The sequence below is a fragment of the Schistosoma haematobium genome, chromosome 1 (assembly GCF_000699445.3).
Source record: "Schistosoma haematobium chromosome 1, whole genome shotgun sequence".
NCBI classification, from domain to species: Eukaryota; Metazoa; Platyhelminthes; class Trematoda; order Strigeidida; family Schistosomatidae; genus Schistosoma; species Schistosoma haematobium.
This window is the reverse complement of record NC_067196.1, coordinates 80,219,773-80,235,157: the sequence shown is the minus strand read 5'-3', so window position 1 is coordinate 80,235,157 and position 15,385 is coordinate 80,219,773. Positions and strand designations below refer to the sequence as shown.

At 36.7% G+C, this 15,385-nt stretch overlaps 1 protein-coding gene across 2 annotated transcripts; it reads left to right on the top strand.

Moving 5' to 3' along the window:
* Nucleotides 1-1,748: 1,748 nt before the first annotated feature.
* GDPGP1_1 (GDP-D-glucose phosphorylase 1) lies at nt 1,749-12,691 on the top strand (the record flags this gene model as incomplete). Of its 2 annotated transcripts, XM_035731216.2 has the most annotated exons (9): nt 1,749-1,898; nt 4,334-4,426; nt 4,459-4,584; nt 4,617-4,757; nt 4,786-4,872; nt 4,903-4,961; nt 6,554-6,656; nt 9,280-9,389; nt 12,355-12,691. In XM_035731216.2, exons 2-9 carry the CDS (start codon nt 4,367-4,369, stop codon nt 12,689-12,691), a joined length of 1,023 nt encoding a protein of 340 aa, XP_035588309.1. In that variant the 5' UTR covers nt 1,749-1,898; nt 4,334-4,366. The 2 variants fall into 2 exon arrangements, with proteins under 2 accessions (XP_035588309.1, XP_051075265.1); XM_051209801.1 differs by lacking the exons at nt 9,280-9,389; nt 12,355-12,691 and having other exon boundaries at nt 4,786-8,816.
* Between the last annotated feature and the right edge of the window lie 2,694 nt (nt 12,692-15,385).

Genomic DNA, 15,385 nt, shown 5'->3' with positions numbered 1-15,385 from the left:
AGAAGTTAAACCCTTCTCTGCTTAATTATTTAGAATCTGGATGAGTCGAAAGACAATGACCCTACTAAAAGGCATGCACACAATCTGCAGTTAGTGGAATCTGTAAACAGACGTGTACTGTCTGGAGAGGTTTTAGGGGTACATATCACATAAGTAATACGACTCGGTAAATAGGTTGGACGTGGGACCAATGCACAAAAAGCTCATGATTCAACCATTCGCATTCAACCAGAGAGTGAGGGTCAAGGGAATGCTATCCAAACGGAAGCCGGTCAAAAAGTGATGTACCTCAAGGCACCATCTTAGGTCCCCTACTTTCCATTCTCTATGTCAATGAATTACCGCAATTGCTTAAGTTGTTGACATTATTGTTTGAGGATAATATCCAAATCTGGAGAACAATGAGAAGTAAGGCTAATCATTTCGATCTTTGGGCTGATCTAGATGAATTAGTCAGATGGGCTCGAGGTTGAGGCTTAGAAGTTAATTCTAGGAAGAGTGTGCTCATGCACATCGGACACGGTAATAGTTGCCATTAATACTATTGATTGTACATCTTAGGGGTAATAATAAGTCACGACTTGAAAACAAGTACGCATTGTTACGCAGTAGCTGCCAGAAGGGTTCCATGCGTTACAATCACTTCACGGAGCATTCAAATGCTTTGACGAGATGTTTCGAATTTTATATCCCACCTATGTAACACCACACTTAGAGTACTGTATCCAAGCAGCTGGCCCATGTCTGATGAACGGTGCTGACTTACTTGAGCATGTTCAGCATGTGGCAACAAAGTTAGTGGTAGATCTTTCCAAACTCCCTTACGATGAGCGTTTAAAACATCTGAATCCTTACTTCTTGTCGTGAGACGCGAAGCGACATTTTATTAACACCTCGTATCATTAATTATGATTTGGGTGTTAACATCCAGGGTCAGGATTTTCAATACAAATATCAACACAGTTCTGATGCAGATGTGAAGGCGCGGATCGGCAAAGCAAGAACAGCATATTTACAACTGAGGAACATCTGGAACTCAAAGCAACCGTCAACCAACACCAAGGTCAGAATTTTCAATACAAATGTCAACACAGTTCTACTGTATGGGGCAGAAACCTGGAGAACTACGAAAGCCATCATCCAGAAGATATAGGTGTTTATTAACAGTTGTCTACACAAAATACTTAGGATCTGTTGGTCAGACACTATCAGCAACAGCTTACTGTAGGAGATAACAAACCGGATCACAGTGGAGGAAGAAATCAGGAAGAAGCACTGGAAGTGGGTAGGACACACAGTGAGGAGAGCACCGAGCTGCGTCACAAGACAAGCCCTCACATGGAATTCTCAAGGCCAAAGGAAAAGAGGAAGACCAAATAACACACTACGCCGGGAAATGGAAATAGACATGAGAAAAATGAACAAGAATTGGATGGAACTAGAAAAGAAGGCCCAGGACAGAGTGGGTTGGAGAATGCTGGTCTGAGGCCTATGCTCCATTAGGAGTAACAGGCGTAAGTAAGTAAGTAAGTAGGTGTTAATATGTCCCATCGTTTTACCCCCTCCAGTACTAACAAAATCCGAGGTCATAGAAAGAAGGTTCACAAACTGTGGTCTAATAAACTGAAAGTGGGTTTCTGTTTTCTCATCGAGTAGTCAATGATTGGAACCCTTACCCAAACAAGTAGTATCAGCCCCAACAGTGAATATTTTCAAAGAGAAGTTGAACCTACACTGGAAGGCAATTTGTCAGGATTAACACAGGTTCACCAACCTAATATCCTTATTACTGAAGATTGACTCATTCTAAAATAGCCTTGTGCTTTTTCAAACTCAAGGTCGACAGGTATTTTCCCTCTTCACGCAAGATATATACCCATCCTTCAAGTGTTCTTTGAGTACGTAACTCCCATGTGATTTGGGTATGCCTGTCTCACATTTCAATCAAATCATGAGAAATAGCTTCTAAATAAAGCTCAACGTTCTGTTAAATTATCCAAATCTCCACAAATTTGTGGAATATTTACCCACAATGCCCACCAACTTCGAAGAAATGCACTGGATTTATTTGATAGGTCTTCAAAAATTTTGATTATTTTAGGGAAAACTCCAAATTTTTCCAAGGTTTCAGGGTAATTTCTGGAATTTTCTCCGTTTCCCTATTATTCGCAGTCAATTAGGCAAGCTTCACGTAGTACAAAAAGTAGTCTCCTGTTGTCTCCCACGTAAACATAGTTATTAAGTTTGGGGAAAACCCCTAAGTTTCCCCGAATCCATAAGAGTGTGATCAATCTGTAACTTTCAGATCTAGTGACGTAATTGCAATGTTTCATCTGGTTCATACGTCGAAACTGGAGGAACTTCATAACGAAGTTTCAAAGATTATTCGTGGAAACCGTGCCCAATTTATGCGTTCCCATTAAACTAACGTGGCGCTAGATGCGGTCAGTCGGCGAATAATAAAGCCTGGGTCCAAATGCAATGTATATGAGACTAACAAATGTCCAGATCTTAATTCCAAATGACCACGCATGGTTGTTTATGAAGACTAAGAACCAACCAATACAAAAATAAGTGTAATTATAATCATCTACGCGCAGCAAAAATTCTGGAGCTTTGTGAACCAGCTTCAATGGATTCCCCCAAAATCGGTGGAAATACTTACGAAAACCCCAAATTTTTCGAAACGTTTTAAGAATTCCCTCGAAGTATATCGGAAGTTCCGGGTTTCTAGTCGCATTTTGCCGAGACTATAACTTACGGATGAACCGATCAGATTTAACGGACTTTGGGTTTTTGCGCCAAATCTATTTGGCTAAATAGCATTTTAGCATTATGGGTGTTGTCAGTTCGTGATAAAAACATTAAGTATAGTTTCTAACACTAACGTCCAACCGTAATTACTAGTCCTGAGTCCTCACTAATTTATAACTCTCATATAACCCTATTATGTAAGTGGGCATTCGCAGTCATTTTATTGTTACTCAAAGGTCATCTGTAAATTATAGTCTCACTGTATAAACTTATAGACCACATATATCTGACTTATTCATCCCTCTTTGTCCTTTACTTTCAACATCACTGCGACTTCACACTATGTGCATTGTGTGGTGTGAGATTGTGCTCGTTTTCACTCTTGCTGCGTTTGTCGAGATTCGATTGGTCAGTGCGAAACTTTGTACTCTATAGGTTTAGTGTCTTGATTTTCGATTTCAAATTCAGCTACCGTTATTTTAGCCTAGTTCTGTTTTTATGAAAGTCGTTCGTTGTGTAAATGTTGTTTACAACTATTTCGTCGACGAGTAATCATGAGACCGGGTTTTCTGTTGATGGTCTATGTGAACATTGTTAGCTAAATGTAGTTTCAAACATATTTTTGTCAGACGCATTTCGTCACACTCATATTGTTGGGAGTGGAAGCATAGTTTAGCGCCTTATTAGACACTGATATCTCAAATTACTTAAGACCGACTTAACAATAAGTATCCGCAATTACATCAGTCAGTCAGCTACAACGTAAGACTAGGCACATTTATGCATCGGTCCAAGTCGCCACACTTCATCAGCACAACAAGAACACCGAATTCATAGAGGTAGTTGGTTCAATTGTAGTGATGTATGAAAGAAAGATTATGTATAAGGATATGGTACAGAAAGAAAGAATTAGTTGATAAAAATAAAGATATAAAGTAATTTTAATCTCGCAATTTAAGGGAAGGCAGATAGTGTAGACACCGACACCATTGTGATCGATTCTGAGCCATGTCACACAGAGTTTCTGACCATTGATTACGATAGTCACGCGGATCCCAACTAAGTAGTCTGCATCTACCAACATGGCTTAGACTAGAAGTTAGTGACTTCAGGGACTGATACCACGTTTTTCACATCATTAACAATATGCCAAAGTCTATCAAATATTACTCGCATACCTACCTATCGTAATCGGTCACATATAATTCGTACAATAGGATAAAGCTGACTATTGTAAAACAAATTTCTACTTCGATGTCATTAGGTGTATAGCGGGTCAGATTCTAGGCTCTACTGACTGTCATAATATATTTGATTCTATTTACTAACCGGTAAAATTTATCCTCATATCTCTTTTGCTGCATATAGCTTATTAAATGATACATACTTGCGTTTGATGGAGTGATTAATGTTTAGAGTATTATTTTGTCAAAGGTTTCTTGAAGAACTTCTTTACGTCCTGTAAAAAATACCGTAACATTCAGTTAATTCATTTAAATGTTACTATTATTTTTATCTTATGTTACTGTTTTTATAAGCTCATGATTATTCATACTTGTTATCAGTTTTAATTTTTCAGAACCTTCTTTCGTATATTGAAATCTTCCACCGCATGAATTTTGAGTATACAAATGGAGACCTTTTATTACGGTCAACTAATACCTCTTCAAAGGTAAAAATATTTCAAATCCTCTTTTCCTGTAGTTCGATAAAACTTTGAATTCCTTATGGACTCTCGCTTATGAATCCAATTACTTTCATTACAAAATTGATACATCATTGAGTTCAGTAAAGAAAATTTGTTCTGGAAATGTAAATATTTTGATTTTAGTAAGTAAAGTCTGTTAAAGATGTAACTCTAGCCTAACAATAATCGATTCAGCCATCGGCGTAAACCACAACTATTTAAGACCATTAATGATCCACTTTCGTCCGAATCCTTCAATTTTAACAAAGTCCCAAAACATGAATTCTTGTTAAATGTTTCTGAAAAGTATACCACAGTAAGGATACCACTTTTTTAATGTTTAGAAATCATGTTCTATACTGATAAATGTCAGTCCATTTTCATATTTACATTCTCTCTTGGTTCCGGAAGTAGAAAAATGCCACAATCAGGTATGAATGCATATTTTTTAACAATTTCAGTTCCTTGGAAAAGACTCCTTTTACTCAGTAATCAAGTGTTTTCTTTTGAGTAGCAACAGGTTAGTTTTACATTCTTTCACTACTTAAGTCAAATTGTTTGTAAAAGCTATATGAGCTATATTGTTGAAAATAATATGATCATATTTCTATTGTTGGGACTTCCAGACTTTCGTGTTAGCCTAGGGTGAATTTTTTCCCCAGTTTTTTTATATATTACGGTTACTTTAAAGTCATAGGAAACGAATAACCTCATGCAGAAAGGTACATAAATTAACTAATTGACTGTCTCAAGTGTTTTTTTTTTAGGGCTATCCATCGTTGTTATTTGACTATGTCACAGATAGTTTTTCAAAGTTAACAATGCCGCGCATTTTAGGAATTGATCCCCTAATTATTGACTGAGAGTAGAGATAACTTGCAGTTTTATGAATAACTTTAATAATAATACAAGGATTTAATCAATTTCTCTACCTCTCTAAATGCGAAACTTTATTTCTAAACTAGCGTGCATCAGTCCATGGCCTAACCACCGGGAGTGAATTTATTAAGTAGGCTTACCATTTCAGTTGATTTAGAAGCCTCATAATCACTGTTGTGTTATTGCTTCATAAAATTTCAACACGGATACAGGAAGGTTAGTTAATTTTCACCACACCGGACCATATTTACACTTCATATCCGTGTATTTTGTAATGCCTTAATACTGGTGCAAAGCTCAATAAATTAGAAGACATTCGTACATTGCATGTAATTGAGCGTAGCTGTCCTCAAAGCTACTTGCGTTTAGTTGGACCACTAAGTAAGTAACCCTAAGGTTAAGCAGTGTTCTAGGTAAAAATGTTAAGTCGATTGATCAGGCTATAAGCATTCTTCAACTTAATCGGAATGTGTGAAACGTATGCCTATCCAATCCCTATTCAGATGTGCACCCATTCTTTATTTTTCTGTAACATAAGTTCAGTGCTATTCAGTTTATTCTGTTTTGTTTTATCCATCTCATCTTGTTTTTTACCCTCCTTATTATAATAACAACTATCAAAAAACTTAAGCTTCTCGAGTATTTTCCACAGTTCAGCAGTTGATCAGTTGCTTATAGATTAAAAAACTCAATTTGCAAAAAATAGGTCAAAGTTCGAATCTCGATCCACTCATTTTATATTACAAACCCACGAAACATGTAGTCCTAAACGGCGTAATATATACTTGTACTCGCCGACATTTCGCGATTCAGTTATGCAAATATCATGCCATGCTTGCGGGCACAAATCCCCATATACAGTTTTAATTTTTCATACAACTCACCAACAAAGTATGTTTATTTGGTTGGCTTTAAACCACTTTATTTTTGGAGACTACCAAGCTGCCCAAACCGAAATCTGTGAAACGAGTTCAAAATCTATCACCTAATGGATTAAATTAAGCCCTCAGTATGAAGTAACCGCTAAATGTAGTGCCTTACTAATTCCGCACTTAAGAAACGAACTTAACAAGAAAAAATTACCCCACTTTCGAACAAGTATTTGTGTATAACCTTAGTTTATTCTCACTAAAATTCTTTGTAACGACCTGTTAGTTCATACTTGCAGTATGTATATTCTAACGCGATAGGACTAGTAATTCAGCTAACTTAATTAAGATTCTTAATTTTCAGATATTTGTGCATGGGCTTCAATAGTCTGTTGGCTCATGCCTCTGTAAACCACTTACATCTCCACTTATGGCAATCACCAGAATACTTACGAGCTATGTCCACAGTAAGTAAATCGATATTTTGTGGTCAATTAAACTAATCATGAAATAACTTTTCCCTCCAGTGTAAACATTGACCACTACATTTCCATACTCCGTATGTTAACGTAGATTCTTACTGTGTCGTGCTTGATTGTAAAAATGATTTGCGGACTATCAGTTTTACTTGATTAAAGAAACGATGTGCTTAGCTGTCCTTCAAGTCACATAAAGTTATCCATGTATAGTATTTTTCAGTTTTTAATGAAAGAGAGACTAAAATGATACGATTAGTGTAGTCTGATTTGTTAGCATTTAACATTCAGTATATTTTATGGACGTACAAACTACTAGCTTTTAAAATGGGATTTACAGTAAATACTAGCTAAAACTAAGAGTACTTTACCAAAAAACTTTTTGGATCAATTTTATTATCGAAACCAACTCATGTCAACTAAAACTATCTAAAATAGCATAATCAGTCACTTTCATTAGTAGCCAACATGTTTTAGATGCATCTGAACTAAAGCGAAAATTTTAGAATTGGAAGTAAAACTTGGTAGTGTTCGACTGTTGGATTACTTTCGTTATGTTGACAATTCGTTTTCAAAGTGACGCATGACTTTTTTAAAACGTACCTAATACGGATGCACACATATATCAAAAATTAGCTGCGTAGCTCAAAGTTGAAACGAAGACTTCTTAGGCAGTCATATGAGTTTGTGGATCATGATTAAATTATTCTTCTTGAAAAAAACAGCCCCAGTAAACTTCTATGGTATATGTGTTAAGATGTTACGTATTTAAAGTTAGTAGATAAGAAACCTTCTACTTAGTTTCCTTGTTGGTTGGCACTCGTAAGCAAGTCGTACCTATTTTGGCACCCCTCTGCTGGTCTCAACACATCCATGAAGCTCAAAACTTACCGCACAACTCAGACTATCAGTCAGTGATTTAGCATATCCCGCCTTGATTTGATTTAGTTAACTCGAACGTTCATACAATTTAATTCTACTCTAGTTAGCATTATAAACTCAATTAGTTCTGTATCAAGGCTCCACAATAACATATTTTTTTACAAGTGAGTAAAACATCAGTTCCGATTAGATAGTGGTGAGTCAGATTGACAAAATATAATCAGTTAGTTACATAAGGTTTGAAAAATTATGTTTAAAACAAAGCGAATTTTCATAATGAGTTAATGATTACCAATAGTTACGCAATTAAAATTGGATGTCAATATAGGTTTTTTTATTTGTGAAATTGATGATAAATTATTAGTAGGACGGGTGCAGTTAAAATTAGATATGATTCATAAACAGGTTACGCAATATTAGAATCGGAACTTGAAATGTTAAAAAATCGAAGCTCGGAAACTTTTTAAGATATGGAGAGGAAAGGTTTGGAAACATGTAATGGTATATAAGTAGAAGGCCAAGGTAGATTCAAAGATTGTGTAAACCTCTGTATACAAAGGTTGGGTTTTTTATGTGTATTGCCATGGCTTCTGTTATATGTAAGAGTCGGGTTTTGGAACCATGGGGAAAATTCGGTGAGATTTTATAAATAACTTTAAACGCTGAATTTTTATCTATGGGATGACCGGTATCGACCAGATGCACTTTCATTTGTCTTTTGGTCAGCCGTTAAGGGTGATGCTCAGAAATACGATATATTTGTCTAGTTGTGCGTCCAATATAACAGGCTCCGTAGGAGCAGTTGAAATTGTAAATATACATAGAGGCAAAGAGACGAGGAAATTTAACCTTATTTCATCAAATCACTATTGGCCGGCTGAGGAAAGTAAGACATAATCATGCCGCGTTGGATGTACGTTCTGAGGTTTTTGTATACATCGAGTTACTATCACGCTGAATATATCACCTTTGAACTGTAATTTCAATAATATAGGCTTTCTTGGTACCGTCGACGACTTTATTTTAGGTTAATTTGCAGAAATATGTTGCATTAAGAACCTTAGTGGGTTTGCTTGCCTACGTAATAAGTCCTGAATAAGTTTTAGCTTCTCTTCAAGAATGTCATTAGAACAAATGATTTTGGCTCTGTGGGTCAAATATTTGGCTGTGTTTTTCATCTTTTTATGTCTCGATGAGAATATTCAACGATTTCTAGATTCATACGAATATTCGTCAAGATTAGAACGAATAGTTTGACAGAAATTGGGCGCCGAGTATAGAGAAGTAATTATATGTGACAATTATATTTGAAATAATCTCAGCGATTGAAATTTAAATAATTCCAACGTTTCGTCCAGACAAGTTAGCTGGATGAAACGTTGGAATTATTTAAATTTCAATCGCTGAGATTATTTCAAATATAATGTTCACATATAATGATATCTATGTTCAGTTAAACGAGGAAATGGGATAGGTAACAGGTTGAACTGTATGGACTATAAAATTCATTAATGCTGAGTCCCATTGCTGTTTTCAACAAGCAATATAGAGTAAGCAACTGTTTTCTGTTTTAATATTTCACACTTTGAATGGCTTATGTCTCTTTGATTTAGGTTTTAAAAATACGTAGTCGCTTTTCTTTGTTATTTTATAAATTACGGTGCGTTTTTTTTTGTTCTTAAAAATAGACTTGTCTTGGAGACAAGTAAAGCATACTTTTCTTTATTTCTAGGATATTAAATTGAAATATGAAAATTCACTTTACTATGAACTGGTTAATCATCCCGTAGATAATTTTGTTCTTGAATTAACCGATTTAACAGAACTGGATCGGTTTGTAAAGTTAGTTCATTCTTTTTCTCTTTTTTTAAATTTGATCATCAATTACGGAATCAACTTTGACGTTATATGTTTTTATCCTTAATTAATTCAACCTGATAAAGGACATATTGACAAAACAAACTAAAATATATTTTAATTAATTGTAGGTGTTATATAGCTAATCATGTGTACTTTTAGCAAGTTACATTAAATGTAGGTCAATTACCTGAATTCCGCAGAAAATTAAATTATCGACTTATTTCTCTATTTAATTATTAATCCAAACTTAGTGAGAATGTAGGCATATGTCAGTATGAGACTGTTTATATCTGTCTCTTGGTATTCAACTTATTTTTATCTGTGTAGCTGCAAATATTATTTCACACAAAAATTGGTCACTAATTCTAGTTCCACTGTGAGTATTACACAAGTTCTTGTCTGTAATCTTGAACGCTATCTCATTTCATATAACTTTGCATTACTGCTGCTTAATAAATATACCCATTACAGTAAAGCGATGCTTTAGAGAAGTGACTTACTAAACCATTATACCCTCTTAGTATAACTGTATTGGGTTGGGAATCATTGTTATATAGTAGTTTTTTAATCCGTTGATAACTATTCACATATTTCAACGAAGACGCTGCAGTTGTTGTAACTATCAATAGAGATAGTTAATTTGATAAAGTCGTCTACAATTTGCTAGTCGCTTTAATTGCTGTGCAAATGAACAGCGAAACTGTATGTTGCTTACTTGAATTGCTTATTATTGGTAAAATGCAAGAGAAACACATTCATTTGTTTTACCTCGATGTTTATGAACAAATTTGTTTTATTGAAGTCTAGTAGAATGTAAAGTAATGGGCAACTTATGATCCATTCTGTCATATTATTTTGAGTATACAAACAACAAAGTTGGTTAGAATTAATGAGGACATTCATGTGAATGAAAAACGCACACACTACAGGCTTATCAAACAACTTAGATAATCTGACATGTTGCTAATCGAAATGATATAGTGTTTGTTTAAATTAAAATCTTAACATTCATCTCAATAATTTCAAATATCCAAAAGACGTACCGTTTAACTGAATGTACCAAAACTTATTATTTGGTACTTTAAAGCTAAAATATTATCCGTGGTCGCACGCTATACTTGTCAATTAGGAATAGTCGCATTTTTGAGCAGCTATCGTGGTTTTCCTTGAGTCCAACATTACATCATTGACGTAAATGCTAACCGTTTTTTGATAGTCCACATACGGCGAGTATTTTACTGAGTTGGCGGTACTCCCATATTGCAACAACTACAACTGCATAGAATTTTAACTAAAATCACTGTCTGAATCTGGTTCCATGGCATCTGATGTATTTGTGAATTATGAGGAGTAGATATGACGTATATCTCACTTTTCCAAATATTGGTATTCATCGACAATTAGTATGTTATTTTAACGTATCAAATTCAGAAACTATCTGATTAGCTTCAGACCTAATTGTGGCTGTATCGACCACATATATTTACCATTCGTCAGGTCTAGAACATAGGCATGCTTAACGGCGTTTGACAATGATAGTCCTTCTTGACTAAAATTAACATTTGACTCTGTCGACCGAGAGATTCTGTGGCAGTGTCTGTCATTGAAAGGTGTACCACAGAAGTACATAAACCTTGTGAAGGCTCTTTACTCGAACACTACTACTCGAGTCAGAGCTTATGGCGAACTGTCATCTGATTTTGCAACCTCAAGTGGTGTCGGTCAAGGCTGTCCACTATCTCCATTTTCGTTCAACTTCATCGTAGACATACTGGTGAAAATGACGTTCTCGTCGACTGAATTCCCAGGCATTCAGCTCCAACCAGGAGGTCCAATTATCGGTTTAGAATTCGCAGATGAAATAGTCCTGCTTGGCGAAGGCGCAAATAAAATTCAGTCTCTTGTTAGTACTGAGCAACAATGCCAGGATGTTTAGAATGATCTTCTCTCCCTCTAAATGCAAGTTGTTGCTTCAGGACTGACCTGCGTCAACAGCTGAACTAAGGATGGGAAGTTAGGCATTCGAATGCGTCGACAACTTCACTTATTTTGGAAGTCTGATTAGCCCTGATGGGTTGGTGTCAGACGAAATCTCAGCACGAATTCGAAAAGCTCGTTTAGCGTTTGATAACTTACGTCACCTGTGGTGAAGGCGAGATATCCATCTATCAATTGAGGGATGAGTATACTGTACAGCTGTGAAACGTGACCATTAAGTGTAGAAGGTACTCATAATAGTGAGGTTAGATGCAGGGTATTATGGTATGATGGTAAATCAGTTGATGAGGTTGTAAATCTTCATCGACTGAGATAGTTGGGCCACTCGTTGCGTATGCCTGAACGCCGACTACCACAGCGCTCAGTGCTGACTGGTGTTGGGGATGGTTGGAAGGAAGTTAGGGGCGGCCAAACCAAAACTTGGCATCAGTGCTTGGAGTCACTAACTCCTGGTCTGAGCCGTGTTGATAGATCCAGAGTATTTGGTTGGGGTCCGCGCGACTATCGTAACCATTGGTTGGAGACTCTGGATGACATGGCTCAGAATCGATTACAATGGCGTCGGTGTCTACACTCTCTGTTTTCCCTTAAACTGTGAGGCTATAGTTGATTTGTATCTTTCTTTTTACCAACTAATTCTTCCTTTCTGTACTTTATCCTTAAACACGATCTTTCTTTCATACATTACTACAACTGAGTCAACTACTTCTATGAATTTGCTGTTCATCATGTGCTAATGAGGCATGGCAACTTGGACCGATGCATATATGTGCCTGGTCCTATGTTGTAGCTGACTGAATACACGTAATCGACTGACCAAGTATACTCTTAACGTTGATTAGCCAGGTATCGTGTGCGCTATGGAACGCTACTTAGTGGTAACCTGTATATTATGTTTACAAGCAACCGTAATTGTATTGATATCTTTCTGAAATGTGTTTTATTCTAGCTATTCATGGATAGTAATCTCATCTTGTCAACATCTACAAATTGCTCACAATGTATTTGTAGCACGTTCCAAATCCACTGGCTGTGTACGTGTTGTTGTCTGGCCGCGTTGCTCAGTTTTTGAAGTAAAGAACCTATCTACAATTGATTCAGAACCCAGTTTTTATGTCGCTGTTGCCGAACTCGCCGGAATGATGGTTGTTGCTAGTGAAGATGTTGCCTGTACGTTGAACTTTGATAAAGTAGAAACCATCCTGCGTAGCGAACGTCTACCCAGAGGCACCATCCACGCCCTCGAATGCAAAGTATTCGAAACTGTAAGTATCCAAGAAGCGTAACTAAGATCAGGTTAACTTATTTTGAAAAGTATCCACAAACACGCACCTCACACTTTTACTATTCTGAATCCATTTACTGTCCAAATTTTGTTATACAATGTAACCTTAAAGTTCGCTAACTAAACCGGGAATTTGTTACTTTGATATTATGTTTATTTTACCTGCCTTTACTTTCATTACATCCCCACTTTTGAATGATCAAGAAGGCTTCCCTCCACAAATTGTACTCATTAGTTGACCTCCTTACGACAGCTCCATGCCATGCTAATCACCATTTTTAAGTAAATACATTACCAGCATGAACATACTTTACACAGATTCCGTTTATATGGAGAGTAGTGTTTCCTAATTAAACACTGTTCGTACAGACACGATGCTAACATCCTTTTAAGTATGGGTAACCATTATTGTTTGTAGAATGGGCACTGCGTAATAATATGGGACATAGCTGTAGGAAATATCAATGGAACAGTCAGGAGGAACGATTTGACTGAATTGAAACTATCTTCATCGTTCTCTGGATGTCAAAGTAGACGTAGCAAGGGAAGCAATACACAAGTGCTACTGAGATATGCTTTGATAGTTGTTCAGGGAATCCATATGAACCGTCACAGTGTGTTGAAGTAGGTGGGCTCGAACACTAAATCTGCCCAAGGATCCTGAGGATAGGCCACGAATCGCTGTTACAAACCCCTAGTATCTAGGTTTTCCCTAGTCTTACAACACTTTGGGCTTCTCCCAAAATATGCTAAGGCCAAAGATTTGACTGAAAACCACCCGAAATTGACAAACTGCGACAAAGCGGACATATTCCCCCTACTACGAACCAGTTCACAAGGGAACAAAGGCAGCCACCCATAATACAAGTAGAGCGCACAGTCTACTTTATTTATGCTCTCAAGCAACAAGTCAGTACCGTGTTGCCGAAAACTAGAAGTTTGACAGGTTGTTTAGGTAAAATTGCTTGATTCCTAGCATCTTCGGTAAAGAACAGTATATTTCATACAATGTTGTCGTCCCTACTTCGAAATTCTGAAGACTCCGCGCATCTCCACTAGCCAGTCTATACGCAAAAGCTTTCAACTTCCTAAGGATCGATCGTAAGCTTCCTAACAACAGTGGGACGAATACACTGCCGCACTTCTAAGTATTGTCAACTCAATGCTACTGACGCCGCCGTTACGTACGATTGACGAGTTTGGCACACGTCAACGCTTAATCCCGTTCAATTCCGTAATACGGAAGTTGTAGCACAGCCAGGATACTAGAAGCACTAACCCAGAACTATAAAACAAGTCAAGTAATGCAATGTTATTTAGTGAATATATTTGGAAGCCATGTAAGAAAACCTAAACCACACGTATGGGCATCTGTTGTCTCCCGTTGACCTTTATTATTAGTCATCAAATACCTAGAGACAAAAAACATGGATTAATCACTCATACCATGACATTCATAGGTATATAAACGTGAATACTTATATTAGACAAGCCTCAGCCGCTCCTCGATATAATCACTGTGATGACTTACCAAAGCATGCATCCAGTTTGGTACTTCTGAAAAAAAGAAAACACTTAGTCAAAAATCAGAGTAACTATGACCAAGAGGAACACAAGCACTTCAAAGTAACCAGAACGGAACCTGAAGTAAGCTAACCAAGGTACGATCATCCTTTTGAACTTACCGGATCGCCATCGAAAGGTTTCAGTAATACGTGTAGTTTCTCAGATCTGTTACTTGACAAGCAAAAACGTTAGGTAGGTAGGCCATTCCTGATTGTCCTGACACATCTGAAAAACAACAAGGCACTATTAGAAAGATCAGAGTAACTATGACAAGATGGTACACAAGAAACCAAGTGCAACCAGAACGGTCGACTTAAGTCAGAATAACCGAACACTAATTATCATCATGAAACCCAAACCAACCTTAGATAATGCGTATTCATGACCATCACGCACATACCAAGTCTGGCAAACAGGTTGTCCCGCTCTTAACAAAACATAGGGCTATTCAAACAACGTTTATAAAGTGTCAATAATTGACCCGTATCCATTTTCCATCAAAACGAGTCGTCTCAAGCCAATGAAAAACAGCTACGAATGTAAGTCAGACGTTCTAAGTTAAGGAGAAATGCAATCTTTATACGGATTCTTCATGAAGTCGTACCCGTATATAAACTGTAGTCCGCTTGCGAGCTTATTCAACAATTTGAATAGACTTTAACCTTTTAGATGACATTTAACTACTGAGTAAATTTCATTTTTAAAATTTTTCCTTCACCACATGTACCTCTTTTATTTACGGTCTTGTTAGCTCTACACATGCCGTCTGTGCATATTCTTATTCTATCTAATATCTGTTTCCTTGCTCGTATTATCCACCATCTAGTTATGGCTATGTTTTTACTTATCGAGAGTAGTTCTCTTAGTGGACACGCCTTTCCTTCTCCGCCCAACATCTTACTCCTCGTCGATTTCAAATCGACGAATTAACTTGGATTATATCTGAACCTATGTCCTAAAAAGGCAAGAGCCTTCATCTAAATTTTAACTAATTAAAACCTGAATATTACATTTTGCACCACAACAAAGTTGTGGGAGTCGAGTGAATGACTCACGACAATGTTATAAGAGTCCAAACTTTTCGCATCTACGGTAGGGTTACATATTTTCTTTATTTGTAACTTTGGCT